This window comes from Poecilia latipinna, unplaced genomic scaffold (assembly GCF_001443285.1).
Source record: "Poecilia latipinna isolate Pla-1442-1.1 unplaced genomic scaffold, P_latipinna-1.0 Scaffold133, whole genome shotgun sequence".
Lineage (NCBI taxonomy): Eukaryota > Metazoa > Chordata > Actinopteri > Cyprinodontiformes > Poeciliidae > Poecilia > Poecilia latipinna.
The window spans coordinates 422,318-438,287 of record NW_015112749.1 but is presented as its reverse complement, the minus strand read 5'-3'; the positions used below and the strand labels follow the sequence as shown (position 1 = coordinate 438,287).

The 15,970-nt window shown below is 36.7% G+C and overlaps 1 protein-coding gene across 16 annotated transcripts in view; it reads right to left on the bottom strand.

The window, feature by feature from the left end:
• The window catches only part of cacna1da (calcium channel, voltage-dependent, L type, alpha 1D subunit, a), an 80,196-nt gene that overhangs the window by 22,160 nt on the left and 42,066 nt on the right, over positions 1-15,970 (bottom strand). For 5 of the 16 annotated variants that reach the window (XM_015028731.1, XM_015028730.1, XM_015028733.1 and 2 more), the window contains 19 exons: positions 15,325-15,550; positions 15,022-15,229; positions 14,322-14,442; positions 14,098-14,185; positions 13,930-13,960; positions 13,670-13,827; positions 13,402-13,531; positions 10,271-10,330; positions 10,133-10,192; positions 8,729-8,835; positions 7,878-7,965; positions 7,679-7,786; positions 7,527-7,579; positions 7,293-7,439; positions 7,011-7,212; positions 6,451-6,609; positions 6,214-6,324; positions 4,385-4,468; positions 3,112-3,123 (listed from right to left, as the gene is read on the bottom strand). In XM_015028731.1, coding sequence (XP_014884217.1) covers positions 3,112-3,123; positions 4,385-4,468; positions 6,214-6,324; positions 6,451-6,609; positions 7,011-7,212; positions 7,293-7,439; positions 7,527-7,579; positions 7,679-7,786; positions 7,878-7,965; positions 8,729-8,835; positions 10,133-10,192; positions 10,271-10,330; positions 13,402-13,531; positions 13,670-13,827; positions 13,930-13,960; positions 14,098-14,185; positions 14,322-14,442; positions 15,022-15,229; positions 15,325-15,550 — 2,153 coding nt within the window. The remainder of the gene's footprint in view (positions 1-3,111; positions 3,124-4,384; positions 4,469-6,213; positions 6,325-6,450; positions 6,610-7,010; positions 7,213-7,292; positions 7,440-7,526; positions 7,580-7,678; positions 7,787-7,877; positions 7,966-8,728; positions 8,836-10,132; positions 10,193-10,270; positions 10,331-13,401; positions 13,532-13,669; positions 13,828-13,929; positions 13,961-14,097; positions 14,186-14,321; positions 14,443-15,021; positions 15,230-15,324; positions 15,551-15,970) is intronic. The other 11 variants (XM_015028738.1, XM_015028742.1, XM_015028745.1 and 8 more) reach the window with 6 other exon arrangements.

Genomic DNA, 15,970 nt, shown 5'->3' with positions numbered 1-15,970 from the left:
CCTCTTCACTTTTCCTCCACACTCTGGAAGCTTGATTTCTAAAATAACTCTCATTGTCCCAAGTTAAATACTGTTATCTCTGGTCAGAAGCGCCCTAACACAAAGGATGTACCAGCTGAAGCTCATGTCCAGGATTTGAGTATCTGTGATGGCTCAAGTTCTGAATTGGTCCAAAATCTGCACCTTGAATGGGCTTTGCTTTAACATCCTCTTACCCCTGCTGTTTGTGGACCTTTTTCTACAGCCAAACGTTTTCCTTTCACTCAACTTTCCATTATTATGATTGTATACAGTACTATGTAAACAACTAGATTGCTTAGGAATTACCTTTTTGGTTCACCCTCCTTGTGGAGGGGATTGATGTCTGTCTGTTAACCATCTGCCAGGAACGTGTTCAACCATCACATAACATTTTGAGATGAATCTATCTAATAAAGGAGTTTCTCCTTTTGAACTAAATTACTGAAATAAATTGTCATTTTGATGATTTTCTAATTTATTAAAATGCACCTTTAAATAATGAAGCAGGAGAGTGAGAAGGGAGAAAAGAGGAAAAAAACTGAGACAGTTACTGTGGCAGAGTTCATGCACCTGACTGGAGTCTACACACCTGCGCTACACATGTGCTCCATTCAGAGCTTTAAGAGCTCACTACAGAGAGACAGAACAAAACACAGAAACAGTCACTCAAAGAGACACCAACACAAGATCATCAAAGAACCTCAGACTCAGCTGGCGTCGTTCACATTCAATGGGAAAAGGTGCTTCTACTTAGCCAATCCTCTAATTGTGCATTTTTATAGCAAAATATGCTAAGATCCTTCATTTGATTTGGTTTTGTCTATTCAGTTGCAATCGAATTACTTCCAGCTCACTACATGACTTGATCCATTCCCAAAAATATCAGCTCTAAGCAAAGCCACAGTTTCTCACACAACTTTAAGGTAAGAACATCATTAATGTTTTGATGAAAATATCAGCTTCAGTTAAAAAAAAAAAAAATCATTTTGTTTATGCGATCCTTAATGTTGTGCAGAATTTCTTAGTTTCAACTCCAGGGCCATTCTGTCTGGAGAAAAAAAAAGTAATGGGGACAGCAATCAAACAAACAAACCAACATAAAGCACAAACTTCACAAGGCTCTATGGAAAACACTGACCGGAAGGGTGGGGACTGCGTGGCCGACTGTCATCTGTGAGAGGCAGATGTGGGAAGGATGGTAGGTTGTGAGATGACTGTCTGACCCACCAACATGCAATTAGTGAGTTCAGGCCAGAATCTTAAAAGGCTGTTTATTTAACTCATGCCTGGAGAAAAGCTGAAAATATGGACGATGTGCAAGGCAAACACACAACACACACCAGCTGCTACGATTGAATGAAACATTCAGTTAAAGACAAGCATGCAGGTTATGCAGAAATAAATGTTATGGAAGGTGTGTTTGAAACATGAACGCCCTGGTGAAATTCACAACAACCTCAGTCCTACACACACTCACAGCTGGATTAAACACTGAACACATGTTAAACACACATGCATAACACAGAGAACCTGAAAACTCACAATGATTTGTTCTTTTAATCAAAGTTAGTGTTCATTAACACAGTCATGCAACACTCAAAAACACTGATTGTTACTCCAGAAAAACAGCACTGCAGCTCAGACGTCAAAGCACTCGGGAAGGGAAGAACAGGGTTAAAGTCGTTGAAGTCTGAAAGTGATTATTTGAGAGGGACTGCTAAATTGGTGGGGTTCTGTGGAGTATTTATTGGCAGTCGGCATCTTGCCTGCAGTTGTCTCTTTGATTTTCTGATGTAAAGATAAGTTCTTACCTCAGAGTCAATTGAATGACCTTCTGATGGAAACGTAACGCCGCAAAATGGCTTCTCTTTTAAAAACTGAATGTATTTTAATAGGTTTAATACTGCCTTACGTTTTACTCAGTCAGAAAGTCTCCACTGTTGAGCCTAAAGTGCTTTTTAATCAGGGAACTTGAAGATGCTGGGACACTGTTTCTTATCTTCTCATGTCTATATGCTGGCCATCCTAAATATTTATTATGAGGGTTTAAAGTGTGGAAATGCAAGGTGATTGTAAAACCATCTGCTGAATGAAGCATATAGGAGTGCCATCAAGTACTGAAGAATGTTTTAGCTGAATCAATAAAAACTACACACATTGCTGCCAGTTCAACCATTCACTATTATATTTTATTGTGAGTGTTTTTTTATTAGTGTAGACAAAGCTTCTGTACAGCATAAAATGAGATTAAGTAACATTTTTGCTGAGTCATAGAATATCTGAATAGTTTTTGCAGTAACTTAATTGTAGGGATAAATAAGTGATTTAGGCTCCTATGCTGAGAGGATCATAATGAGTATTATTATTTTATTTTATTTTTGCATGTCCAAAAAACTGATTTACTAGGAAATTAAATTATGTTTGCTACATTTTCACATTTGAAGAAGTGTTATTATTTTAACACTCCAACATATTTTTACGTGTACAGACCAAAAAAAAACAAAACAACAAAAAAAAAACAGAATAAAATTATAATTAGCTAGTTTTTGAGATTAGAGATGTTGGGAAGCGGCACCACTCCAGCAGGCTGTTGTTTTGCTTATACAATAAAATAAAAATAAAAAATCCCTGTTTATCCAACACTGGACAATTCAGACTGCTGTGCGCTGCAGGTAAGATAAAGACTGCTTATAACCACTCCACATAACCTGACTCAAAAAATCTTAGCTGTTTATGAGGAGCTTCATTTTATAGCTTTCAAAATTATACATATTTCACTAAAAGTATGTCTCTAAGGATTGGAAGGAACAGCTTGAGTTTCAAGTGCCTTAAACTGAAATCCCAAACACTTTACATTTAATCTTTGCAGAAAGAAAATATATATTTTTTAGGTCCAAAAGTCATATATGCTCTTGATATAAATTTTAAAGGTAAGTAAAATATTTTGTGTGCTCTTAAGGAAACCCTAACCAACTTTCTTTCATCCTGTCAGTATTTTAATTTTAAGCCAACTGCAAAGGGGATCAAAAGATAAAGTTGTCATCAACAACCAGCTACACACAAGCAACATTGTTTTATTTCCATACTTGCCTCTACAAGTTTCTACGGGGAAAAAAAGTGAATAAAAACAAGAATTAGATTACCACATCATAAACGGATCCCGTTCTGAACCGAACACAGAAAAATGTGAACAGTTCCTGTGACACTCCAAGGTAAACAATCATGTACATAATATTTGCAGTCATGATACGAAGCCATAGTTACAATAAAACATGTAAAGAAAACCACAGTCTGTTAAGGTTAATAAATTCTGTGTAAATACAACACACAATAAATACATGGCTTGCATAAGTGTTCATACCACTTAAACTTTTTTTTACTATTTATTATACTACAATCACATATTTCAATGCATTTTAGATGGATATTATGTAATAAACCAAAACAAAACTGAATAAAAGTGAACCTTTCTTGAAAATAAATTTGCATTCTTCTAAACTTATTGAAGGTTATATGTTTAGTGTTGCTGTCCTGCTAGAAGATAATACAATCTTTCCCTCTTTAGCAGGTTTTTCTTCCATTACTGTCATGCATTCAGCTCAATTCATCTTCCCATTAACTCTAACCAGCTTCCCTGTGTCTGTTGCCATACCATGATTCTGTCACCACCATGTTTCTCTGTGAAGATGGTGCATTCAAGATGATGTCTAGTCTCAATTTTCCAGCACACCAAACATTTGTTAAGCAAATCAGAAAGTTCAAATTTGTTCAAGTTCATCTGACCAAATCTTCTTCATGTTTACTTGTGGAAAACTAGAAACTTGTTTTTCACGTTGCTTTTTTACTATTTGGGTGACTTCTGAAAGTAAATGGTTGTAGTGAAATTTTATTTAGATCTTTTAGGGTAAAGAGGTCTGAATGCAAATGCATGGTACATTTTTTAAAACATGTATTTATAAACAAACAAAAAAAGATAACCATGTATTGTTTTTCTTTCACTACAAATTTTCACTACTTTGTTTTGGTCAAATACACAAAATTAAAACAAAATACATTGAGGTATGTAGTTGTAATGTAACATCATCTGACAAAATTCAAGGTGCATTAATACTTTTGCAAGGCATTGTAAAAGTTTATTTGAAAGTCAAACTGAAGCTTACAAAACAGCCAATGGTGCTTTATGATAATCTAACAGTTGCGCACTTTTTTAATCATTTACACAATGTCAATGGCATTTATATTTAAAATTTTACAAGAGAAAGCTAATACAACCATTTATTTAAATTAAACACATTTAAATTAGCTATCTGGCTTTCTGTAAGGGTTCAGTTTAACTTTAGAGTCAGAGAAAGATAGTACTTACGTTAACTTCAGTGATAGCAATATCGACGACGCTACCAACAACAATTAAGGCATCAAATGTGTTCCAAGCATCAGCAAAATAGTGCTGTTGGAGGCAACATTTAAGGGTAAAAAGGGCAATGAAAGACGGTGAACAGGAGAACATGGAAGCAGTCAGACGGATGAAATCGGAGAGGAATTTGAAATAAAAATGAAATTAAAAAAAGTTTAAATGGCAGGATCGGGGGAGGAGAAAGAGAAAGAGAAATAAAGCGTTAGGAAGGATCAGACTGAAAACAAAAAGTGGTAGCTCTGCTGCAGAAACCTGCCAGAAGCATTGCTGAACCAGAGGAGGAAGAGGACGAAAAATCGGCGAGGCAAACAGTAGCTGAATTTACTTACATCGATTTCACTCAGAACAATGTCTACTATGCTGCCAATGACTACCAGGGCATCGAACACGTTCCAGGCGTCCCCAAAATATCCCTGAATGATGTGTGGGTCAAGTGTAAAGTCAGCAAAAATAAACAAAAAAAGTTTTAACTCTTACACAGAAATTTAAATCTACTTATACTTCTAATTTAAAAACACACAGGGAGCCCCCCCTGCTGACATCCTCAGCTGAAGGGCCCATAATTACACCGCATTGATTTACAGGCTGATGTTAAGCTGAAGGGAACAAAATCCACACCGAAAGTCATGCTAACAATAGAATTACAAGCAAAACTGCTGCAAAGACAGCGATTAAAAGAAAAAAGAGCTGAGCACTGCAAAACACATTTTTCTTACTAGCATCCTGTCTTTCTTTGGAACACAGAGCTGTGAATCAAGCAATGAAAACAGATGAAAAAAAAAACATTGAACATCTCTCTATCATTCAGGTTCATTACACAATATTCAAAGTCAAATTTTAGCAGAAAGGAATGTGATTTTTTAATTATTAAAAGTCCCAATGTGCCCTCTGCCGTTACCCTTTCATAATTCAAAGGCCAAATGACTCAATGACGCTAACCAGGCTGGACAGCAGCTGTGTTGGTTAAAGTGGCGTGTTGCACTCATTGGCACCGACTTTACGACTGTCTGCCAATTCAGAGGCGTATCCGCTGTAGATCAGCGATGACCCAGAATTCAATTTCTCAGTAGAAATGCAGGTCTCCAACGCGGAGGTGCAACAAAAGTGCATCATTTTCAGCATGGGAGATAATCTCAGTAAAAAGTGCTGCAGTAAGCACTGCTGCTTCTTTTATCTCCTGCTGACTGAGCAGAGCAGAAGCAAAGAGGTGTGTACCGGCTCAGGATGAAGGATTGCTTCCTCAAAACCTACATACTGCCATCATTTTGGGTAAAAGAAGAGAAAGGGTCTAAAAAGCTCTAAATTATATTTTTATTTTACCAAATTTTTTCTGACTGGGAGTAATATTAATCTATTGAAGCCAAAGTAACAGCTGAGGGAGCTAAACAGATATGTTTTCTTGTCACCAAAGAAAAGTCATGAAAGTACGAATGGAAGTATGAAAAAACGCTCCAAAGAGAAAGAAGATTTCACATAAAACTGGTCAAAGAAGCTGCACCCCCATTAGCGTAGTGGATTGGGTTTAAATTTCATAAGAAGTGTGATAAAATCTTATTTTCTTATTTATTTCTTTTCTGAAACGGTGATCAGAAAATGTTCAATTTATCAACAAAATAAATCAAGTTTCTACTGTTTCAATATCTAGTTAAATAATAGCCTTTTTTGTGTGGAAAGATAATATATTTCTCAGAATGGCAGATTAATTAATTGCATAAATTCTCAGACTCTTGCTTTTGTTAATTAATGATGTTTCTGTTCATTTTGTTTATGGTACTCACCCTTGGTTTGAAAGCGATGAGCTTGAGAACCATTTCCACAGTGAATACAGCAGTGAAGACCATATTGAGAATGTCCATTACATAATTAAAAAGTGCTGATTGGCCATAGTGCTGAAAAAGAACATAAATATGAAGGGTAAAGAAAAAAATAAGGTTATTTTAAAATGTGAAATCATCATTTGTAAACCTAACAAATGCAACTGTGACACTGAGGCAAACGTTTTCTTGATTTCTTACCTGGACAGCCAAGCAAAGCGTGTTGAGCATGATGAGCACAAACATGATGTACTCAAAGCCAGTGGAGTTCACCACATACCAGAACTTGTACTGGTACGGGTTCTTGGGAATATATCTCCTCAGGGGACGGGCCTTCAGAGCATACTCCACACACTGACGCTGCACAGAGATATCGACACGAAGGGTGAGTTTTCAAACAATCTCTGCCTGCTTGATTAAATCCTTTAAAACCTTTGGGATAGATATTAGTGAAATGTTTAATGCCAACAGTCAGCTTGGATTTTAATAGATAAAGAGACTTAGATGATGAATGTGCAGCAGAAAGCATTTCTCTTGAGTTGTGTCATTTTTCTGCTTAATTGATAAAGATTACATTTAGATTGTGAAACAAGAAAACTGAAACCAGCTGAAAAAATGCAAATAAAATGTTTAAATTAGTGCAATTAGAGCTACATATCTTGTGTGAGAGACTCTGAGATCCAGCTCACATTGGACAAAAGACAGAGCTGGTGAATCAGAGCCAGAGTGTACAGAAAAAGAAAAATTGTAGAGATTTTTACCTGGTTCTTGTCAAGTTCACAGTTTTTATACTCCTTCTCTCCTTGTTCTTGAAATGTGACGATGACAAAACCCACAAAGATGTTCATCATAAAGAAAGCAATGATAATGATGTAGATGATGAAGAAGATGGAAATTTCCACACGGTAGTTGTAAATGGGTCCCAGATTCTCCCTGTTGGAGTCGATGGCTTTGTACAGCAACCTAAACACACATGTATGTCAATCGTTTTACTAAAAACTCTGGACTCCGAAGACTTTGAGAGTAAAATGTTTGAGTCTTACGCCGGCCAGCCTTCAAACGTGGAAACAGTAAAGAGGGCCATCATGGCCATGAGGACATTGTCAAAGTTGAAGTCGCTGTTGTGCCACACCCGCCTGTGGATCGTCGGCTGGTTAACATCTCCATCCTTATACAGGATGTATGTGCCTCTAGAAGAAAATGTTCAATTATGTGGAGAGTGAAAATCAGTATATAGGGATAAATGAAGGTCAAGAAACAAGAAATTTGAAACTTACTTGCATTCATCTGGACTGGACTTGGCCTCATCTGTGCAGCGGTAAAATTTTCCCTATAAAACAAAAAAAGAAAGTGTGCTATGTTCATACTAATTGCTATTAATTTCAAAATGATCTGTCTTTATAATGTCTTATAAGTGAGTGCTGCTCACCTTAAATAGCTGGACACCAATACAAGCGAACATAAACTGAAGTAGAGTGGTAACAATCATGATGTTGCCAATAGTTCTGATTGCCACAAAGACGCACTGAACAACATGCTGTGGAACAAAGAGACCAAGATATTATAAACCTGAACCAAAAACGGTTGTAGTTTTAGTGCAGAAGCTGAAATATGTTTTCATTTCCTACTTTAAGGCCCTTGGCTCTATTGATGGCCCTCAGGGGTCGAAGCACTCGAAGAACTCGGAGAATCTTCACCACGGAGATGGCCGAAGACCTGAGGAAACCAAATAAATAACCATTCCTCAGTGACACCAAAAGAAAAGACTGTGAATCTTATTTTAATTTAAAACCTGCAAAATGTGTGCCAAATGTGACTAATTAGGGATCCGGATCCTAACCCTAAACATAGAAAACACTTCTTAAAGTATTTTCCCTTTTACTCAACACATTTGGATGTCAGATTTTGACAACAAAATTTACACCATCTGAGTTGCTGGAATGGGTTTTGGGCAACGACTCTGTCAGTCAACCGGGAGGAGAGAGACAACGTTTACTAGAGAAGACTTGCACAAAAGTCAGATGCTGCATTCAATTTGTCTCAGAGTTGGAAAGGCTTTCATATCGCAGTTGAAAACATTCGAGCTGTAAATAAAAACAGTGAGATTTGCTGTTTGTTTAGTGGAAACTATCATCAGATTACAGAACAAACAAATATACTCCTCTGTAGTTTGTAGATCTAAACAATAAAAGGCACATGTTCACAAATAGACATTTCATAGCACAATATTTGTCAGTGGTGTACTGAGATGAAAGTGCTAATAAATGGCTAATACCAGAAAACGTCACTATATTCCATGTGGCTGGGAATGTTGGGTAAGCTCTAATATTCCCAGTGGAGAACTCTGAAAATCTGATTCCAGAGATCTGAGAGAACGCAGAAGAAGTACGGCAGGAGAGACGCGTGCAGGAAAAGACCTGCAAAAGAGACTCAGATCCTATCATGACTGCCTGCAGATCAGATTTTCTTTTTTACTCACTGAATGCCAAAGGAGACAAGAGAAACCCCGACCACCAAGAGATCCAGGAGGTTAAAGTAATTCCTGCAGAATGCTCCCTTATGGAGAAAAGCTCCATATGTTGTCATCTGAGGAGAGGACAGATGGTATTAAAGGCGCAAAAAAAAATAATTACAGCTTTTTTTATACACAAACAGTGTTACATTTCATACTACAGAGGACTCAAACACAGCCGATATAAACAGCTTAAACAGGAATATTCTCAGCACTCAGAGTCCTGCAGTCAAACACACGCACACACTTCTCCACACTCTTTTAGATCACTCTGATTTGGGGTGGCGAGCTCACAGCAGTGAAGCAGGAAGGCTAACTCTACAATCGCCACCCCCACGGCCCTTAAAAACATGAATGTAGTAGTAAGTCATTTATTTCGCAATCCGCTATGGAATGAGGCAATCAAACATGCATTTTGTTGCCATGAAGTCAAACCTGTAACAGCTCTATTTATAGGGATTGGAAACCGGAAATGGCCTTACTGTCACATTCATGTTGGCCGTCCTCTTAAAGCACATTCTGATATGTTCTTTAAATGCTCAGATTAAACTGGAGGCAGCTCCCAGTTGAAACTTTGCAGTTCAGCAGGCAGAGAAGAAAAAACCAGCCAAAATAACTCTTCTTCAAATAATGAAAGTAAAATGCTTGTTTTCCAAGCACATATAAATGTGAAGCCCTGCAGAGAGGCCAAGACACAAGACTGCTAACTAAGAGCGCTTGAGAATATGAAGGTCGAAAGCAGTAAAGTCATCAGTTGTTTATTATTTTTGCCTGAATGGCTGCAGAGGCGACTTCACATTGATATGCAGCCAGTCGGGGAAAGCAGACTGAACCATGCTCGGCAGGAACATGGTTGGTTGTGCCCCCTCTTTTATGGTAATTCTGAAGAGCAGTCAGTATGATAAGCATGGAGCTTCGTAGCTTTGACTGGAGCTGGCTTTATGCTGTTACAACACAAACCCTGACCTCAACTTCAGCCAATGCCTTCGAAAATGTCGGAACACCCCATAAAATTTTGTTGCAAGGCAAACAGAGGTTGCATCTTGTTTTCCCACATTTCCACCAAAAATTGTTTCAGCGATGACTGACCCCAATGATGTGACTCCCAAGTGAGAATAATGTCATGTTCATGTGATGTTTCCTTCCCCCATGAGAAGCTCTTTGATCAGGATCATTTAACAAATCTCGTGTTAATGTTAGTGTGTGCAACCAAAAAGTCCAAAATAGTAATTTTTTGCTTTTTAAAAGAGGTGCCATGAAGAATAAAAGCAAATAAGAGAAAGGAAACAAACAAGCTAGGTTGCACTGAGTGGCAGGTGACACACAAGGAGAGAATGCAGCAAGGCTCTCGTTGTCACTCTATGGGGTTACCTTCAATACGATCTCAAATGTAAACATACTAGTGAAGACATAATCTGCATAGCCTAGGACCTGGAAGGCAACGAGACGTTTGGAGTGTTATTGGAATGAGGTTAGTGACAGCACAGACAGGGGACACAGGGCATTTACCTTCAACACGATCTCAACAGTAAAGATAGCGGTGAAAGCATAGTCAAAGTAACCAAGTATCTGCAAAAAGCAATGTAGATGTTTAACAAAGACAGTCATCATGCAGCTTTATACATCATAAACAAGATGAAAGAAAGGAGTAAATATTTAAGCATTTACAAAGGAGGATTACCAAGAGTTACTTCACTCAAACATAGAGACTCTATTGCATTTAAAAGAGAAAATAAAACATCCTACCTGAGAATTTAAAATCGGGACCACACTAGTGTTTTTGCTGGATTTAGCTCATAAGAGATTATTTTTTTCCCTTTTTGTGTTTGCTTTAAAAAGTTTCTGTCAGACCACTCCTACCTTGTCAGGTATGCAGTTTTATCTAAAAAGACGTCTGACAAAAATCTCAAGATAACATAATTAAATCTACTTTGTAAAACATCAAGTCTTCCTTATGAAATATGGGTTTTGCTTATAAAGAACCCATATTTTGTATAATCTGTGTGTACTGGGAGAAAGAGAGTAATATGTTTTGTTCTATTTCATAAGGACAAAGTGAATTAAATTATGCCATGGTGCCATATACTTTTTTTCAAGACTTTATAATCCCCACACCATCTTGCCTAAAGGGCTGTGAGAGCCCATTGATGGTCAAATAACATTAGCTACTGCCAGGTAAGCCTCTCCAAGCATTTGACATGTTGAGGTGAGTGAATCTTTACCAGGGTAGACAGAGTGCCTTCGCACCATAGATTCAGTCATGTCATTACTAGGTCAAAGCAATCAAATTTACACAGTTTGCATTTGCTACAAAGCGTTTTAAAATGCTGAAACAATCCACATGCCATGTCTACTGTATCAGATGCATTAAAAGGTAATGCCTTCGAGCCCCATATTTTCAGTTCATACACCATTGAAACACATGGAATATAGAGTAAGGCTATAAAAAAAACCTGAAACTTACTTTGCAGAAAGTTGTATTTAGTTAGAATAAAAGGAACTATGTGACCTGATAATTTTTTCACATTTTGTAAACTTTTTTCTACAAACTCTCCTCAACTGTGGACTCTCAAACTTTGAGCTTGATACAAAAAAAACAGTACATTTATGTGGATATTCTTTCAAGTAATTAAATCCAAACAAAAATGTATAAAAGTTAATCCTAAATTCCAGGATTTAAAACAGATCAGAAACTGATCTGCAAATTCTCAATAATACGAGCACATTCTATTTTTATGCTTACTGATTTATCTTATATTTTCCAGATTAACTTCACTGGGAAGATTGGGTATTTTTGATGAACAGTTAATGTGAACAGTTTGTTCACATTAAATGGAACGCTGTCCATGCATTCAAGACACTTTTGCTGAAGTCCAACTAAATAAAATGTAAAAAAAAAAATGTTACATGACCTTTTGTAAAAAGACAATTTATAATTTTGCTAAATATCTGCAATAGGATATTTGTTGTCATTTTAATATGTAGCTGTTTTATTTGAATTTTTTTCAAAAAAAGACAAAAAACCCTTTTTAATATATTTGGGTTTGATATATTTTATCTTAATGACAAGAACAATATATCTAAAAAACATTAGCTAGCAGTACATTTAATGTTGTGTTGTGGTCAGAGATGTCACAAATCACATGTTTTCTAGTGATGTCTGCTAAATATTTTATGCCGATAGTTTGTGAATTTATGTACTTTGTGTAAACTGCATTAAAAGCAGATGTTTTAGTAAAAACAAACTTTATGAATGAGTGGAAGTTCCCACCAGGCGCTTCAGTGCAGCAACTGCAGCAGGGAACCACAGTTTGTTTGCTGCTGCTCATAAAGATGAGGAACAGGTGAGGAGCTGGTCCTGACCTAAAGTCAGAACTTAAAAGACAGTAAATGAAGGATATGATCTAGAATAGATCCCAAAGATCTCCATAACCCTCTTTCTTCTGTCTCGTTTCTAAATCACATCTGGATTGTTTTTTGTGATTTTTGTCATTTGCACCAACAGAAATAGGTGCAAATGAATCCATCTGGTCGACTTCGTGCTCCTGCATGTATTTAATGCAGTTTACTTTGTGAATCCAGTAAAAATTACAGAGTAAAACAACTACAAACATAGGAGGAGATTTCCCAGCAAGTATTTAGAAACTGATCTACATGGTAGCTTAATCTAATGTGGAAGTTATTAAAGTTGCTTAGGAAACTTGCTTTTAACATAACTCTATTCAAACAGCACAAAAGAAGCTCCACTATTTCTCATTTTTTACAGTTGTATTATCTACATAAACACATTAATCAGAGTAATCCTGGTCCTTAAAAACAACAATCAAATTTTTTCTAAAAGAATATTATTTTTATGAAGATTTTTACAGAATAACTTATCAACCTACCACCTTTATATAAGTTTATCAGTTCTTAGGTAATTATGAGTTATCTAATTTCTTTTATTTTACTGTTAATCTTTTCATAGCACACATTTTAACACATTTCGTGCCTTTTTCCTGTGTTTCTGTCCTCAAAGACAGTGCAGTTCTTTTTTCTTTAAAGCAGTATGAATATTATGAATGCTGCTACAAAAAAGGTTTCTGCCTTGACCTCCTGGCTGCGTCTTCAGGGACATGATGCCAGATAAATGCCAACTTTACTTTGATAAATTACAGTTTTCATACAAAAAGATGATTTTAAGTTGGCCATATCTAATTGTTACAAAATATGATCAGTGATTTGTGAGAGTAAACTATGGTAAAACTAGACTTTCTGCCTCTCACTGGATTAATACAAACATTTTTTTCCACAAAATTCCAACACCTATTCTTTCTATCTATTCAGCTATTATTTATCAAAAGAAAAAATAACATTTGCAATTCATCACATGTTAAAACAACTCAATAATTGGCAGGTTAAAAAATAAAAAATTGTCAGGTAAAAATAAAGGCTTTGGAAAGGACTCTAGAATATATTTGCTTTACACTCAGAGAGCTAAAACATGCAAAAACCAAGAGTGGGGTCATTTGACGAGACTAAGGAGCGTCAAACAACATTTATTACCTGACAAGTGATTAGTCCAAAGTGCTACTTCTTCTTCTGGTCTGTGCTAAATGTTGTTGTGGATATAGATTTTTGTTTAAGCTTTGCAGACTTACAATGTTGCGGGCGGAGAAGTTGCGGATCGGGTCTTCGGCAGCGAGCGACACGGAGCTGAGCATGATGAACACCAGGATGAGGTTGGTGAATATGTGGTGGTTGATGAGTTGGTGACAAAACACTCGCACCCTGGAAGAAAGAACAACAGCTAATTGCATAGAGAAAATATATGCAACTTCATGATTTTAATGTGTAATGAATCTTCAGTGCTGGGTGAAATATTTTTTTTGTTGAGCATTGGTTCACTGATGATATAAGTGTGCTTACGGGTTTGTGTTACTGAAGATGAAGAAGGCACTTCCCTCTGGGATCGGAATGATCTTTTCCTTCTTTACCAGGTCAGCGATGACCGGCCGAGGACCTGATGGAACCTCTGGGTCTTCTTCATCTCCTCCATTCTCATCAATGTCCTCTTCCTCTTCTTCCTAATAATAAAAATATGTATATATCAGAAAATGTGAACAATTGTGTTACAATAAATTGGTATATTAGTTTTTGTTTGGTGGTTGAACAAAATGTGATAATACCTTTTCATCTTTCTCATCATCCTTTTTGTCCCTGTAATTTTCAGAAAATCTTTATAGGTACTTTTTCCACACATGTGGCAATAATAATAATAATAATAATAATAATAATAATAATAATAATAATAAACAAAAATATGGTAGAAATAAATAGTGAGATCAGGTCCTCACTCTTTTTTGTCTCCTTCATCTGTGTTGAGTGATTCTGCATCTGCCAGGTTGTCCACAGCGATAGCCAAGAAGACATTCAGGAGGATATCTGAGAAGAAAGGTCAGTAAAGAATAACCCTCTGATGTAAAAACAAAGAAAGACTCCACAAACCACATTTTTGAGGTGCTCAAATCCAAACAGTATTAAATAGTAGCAACATGAGCGTCAGGATGAGTCAGGATACAGTTTCCGCATATGAAGAGAATGATGAAGTAAAAACACACGACCATCCCGGAGGAGGAGGGGCCTCCGTACGCCTGGATCCCATCGTACATGACAGCGTTCCAGTCTTCTCCGGTCAGGATCTAAATGCATTATAGTACTTAGTGAGACTCAAAGAGGCTGAATGCATCTGCCTGCCACACTTTTCAGATTTTCTTTAGTGATCTATCCTATGAAATCCCACCAAAAGGTTTGTATTTGTACTTCTACCAAATGTGGAAACATTAAAAAACACAACATAACAACAACAAAAAGACTGACTCAAACTTTTAGTTTCAGAAATATTTCAAACGCTGCGTGATTTGAATATCAATTCTCTTCCGTTTTCCACTGCCTGTAGCACAGAGTCAACATTTGTCAGCAATAAACTTCATATAAATTCTGGAAAAAAAAGATGCTTTTAAATGTGCTGCACCTAAAGTCAGAACTTAAAAGACAGGAAATGAAGGATATGGTCTAGAATAGATCCCAAAAATCTCAATAACTTGGAGGCTGAAACATGTAATTGTAATGTCATTTGAATGAAAATGCCAACATTGTGTAGTTTGATTGTAGGAAGTTGTTGTGCCTTACTTATATTTGTGTTGTTCAGGGTAATATCGAAAGAAAAAAAAAGACTCTAAACAAGCTTCTCAGATAAAATCTAATCATAAAATAATTACCTGAAACACAGTCAGGAGGGCTTGGGGAAAGTTGTCAAAGGTGCTTCTCTTCGTCTGGGTTTCGTCAAAGTTGAACTTCCCACCAAACACCTGCATGCCCAGCAGGGAGAAGATGATGATGAAGAGGAAGAGGAGCAGCAGCAGGGAAGCAATCGATTTCATTGAGTTGAGCAGAGATGCCACCAGGTTACTCAGAGACTGCCAGTGCCTGTGAGGGCCGATTGAAACAAGAGATTACCTGATTAAATAAACAGCACAGCGGGGAGACACACCAACAGACACGAGTAACAAAATAAAACTCACCGCGTGACCTTAAAGATCCTCAGGAGACGGACGCAGCGAAACACAGAAATCCCAAGAGGAGACATGATTTCCAGCTCGACCAGAATGGTTTCAGTGATTCCTCCGCACACCACAAAGCAGTCAAAGCGGTTGAACAAGGACACAAAGTAGGCTTGGAGTCCCAGACTGTACATCTTCACTAACATTTCACATGTGAAGAGGGCCAGCAGCACCTTGTTCGCCACATCTGAAATAAAAACATAATTTCAACCTTCACAAAGACACTTTCAATTTGATTTGATGGAATTAATCAATTTGACTTTAATTTTCATTAATCAGAAAAAATACTTAAGCATCTTTTCATTGAGAACTCAGTGTGACTACAGTATGGATTTAAACTTGCTTGATTAAAAACACAAACAATGAAAGGAGGAAGTTTTCAACAAAAATTTAGTGTAAATATATGTATATTTCTTTCTCTTACTGTAACCGATATTGTTTTGTATCATATGGATGTCTCTTAAACATAAAAAGCATGCTTTGTGTGAGAATAAAAAAAAACAAACATTAAGGAGTAAGACGTAAAAGACAAAAAAAAAAAAAAAAAAAAAAAAAAACAAAAAAAAAAAGACAAAAAAAAAAATAAAAATGAACTCAGGAAGAGCCG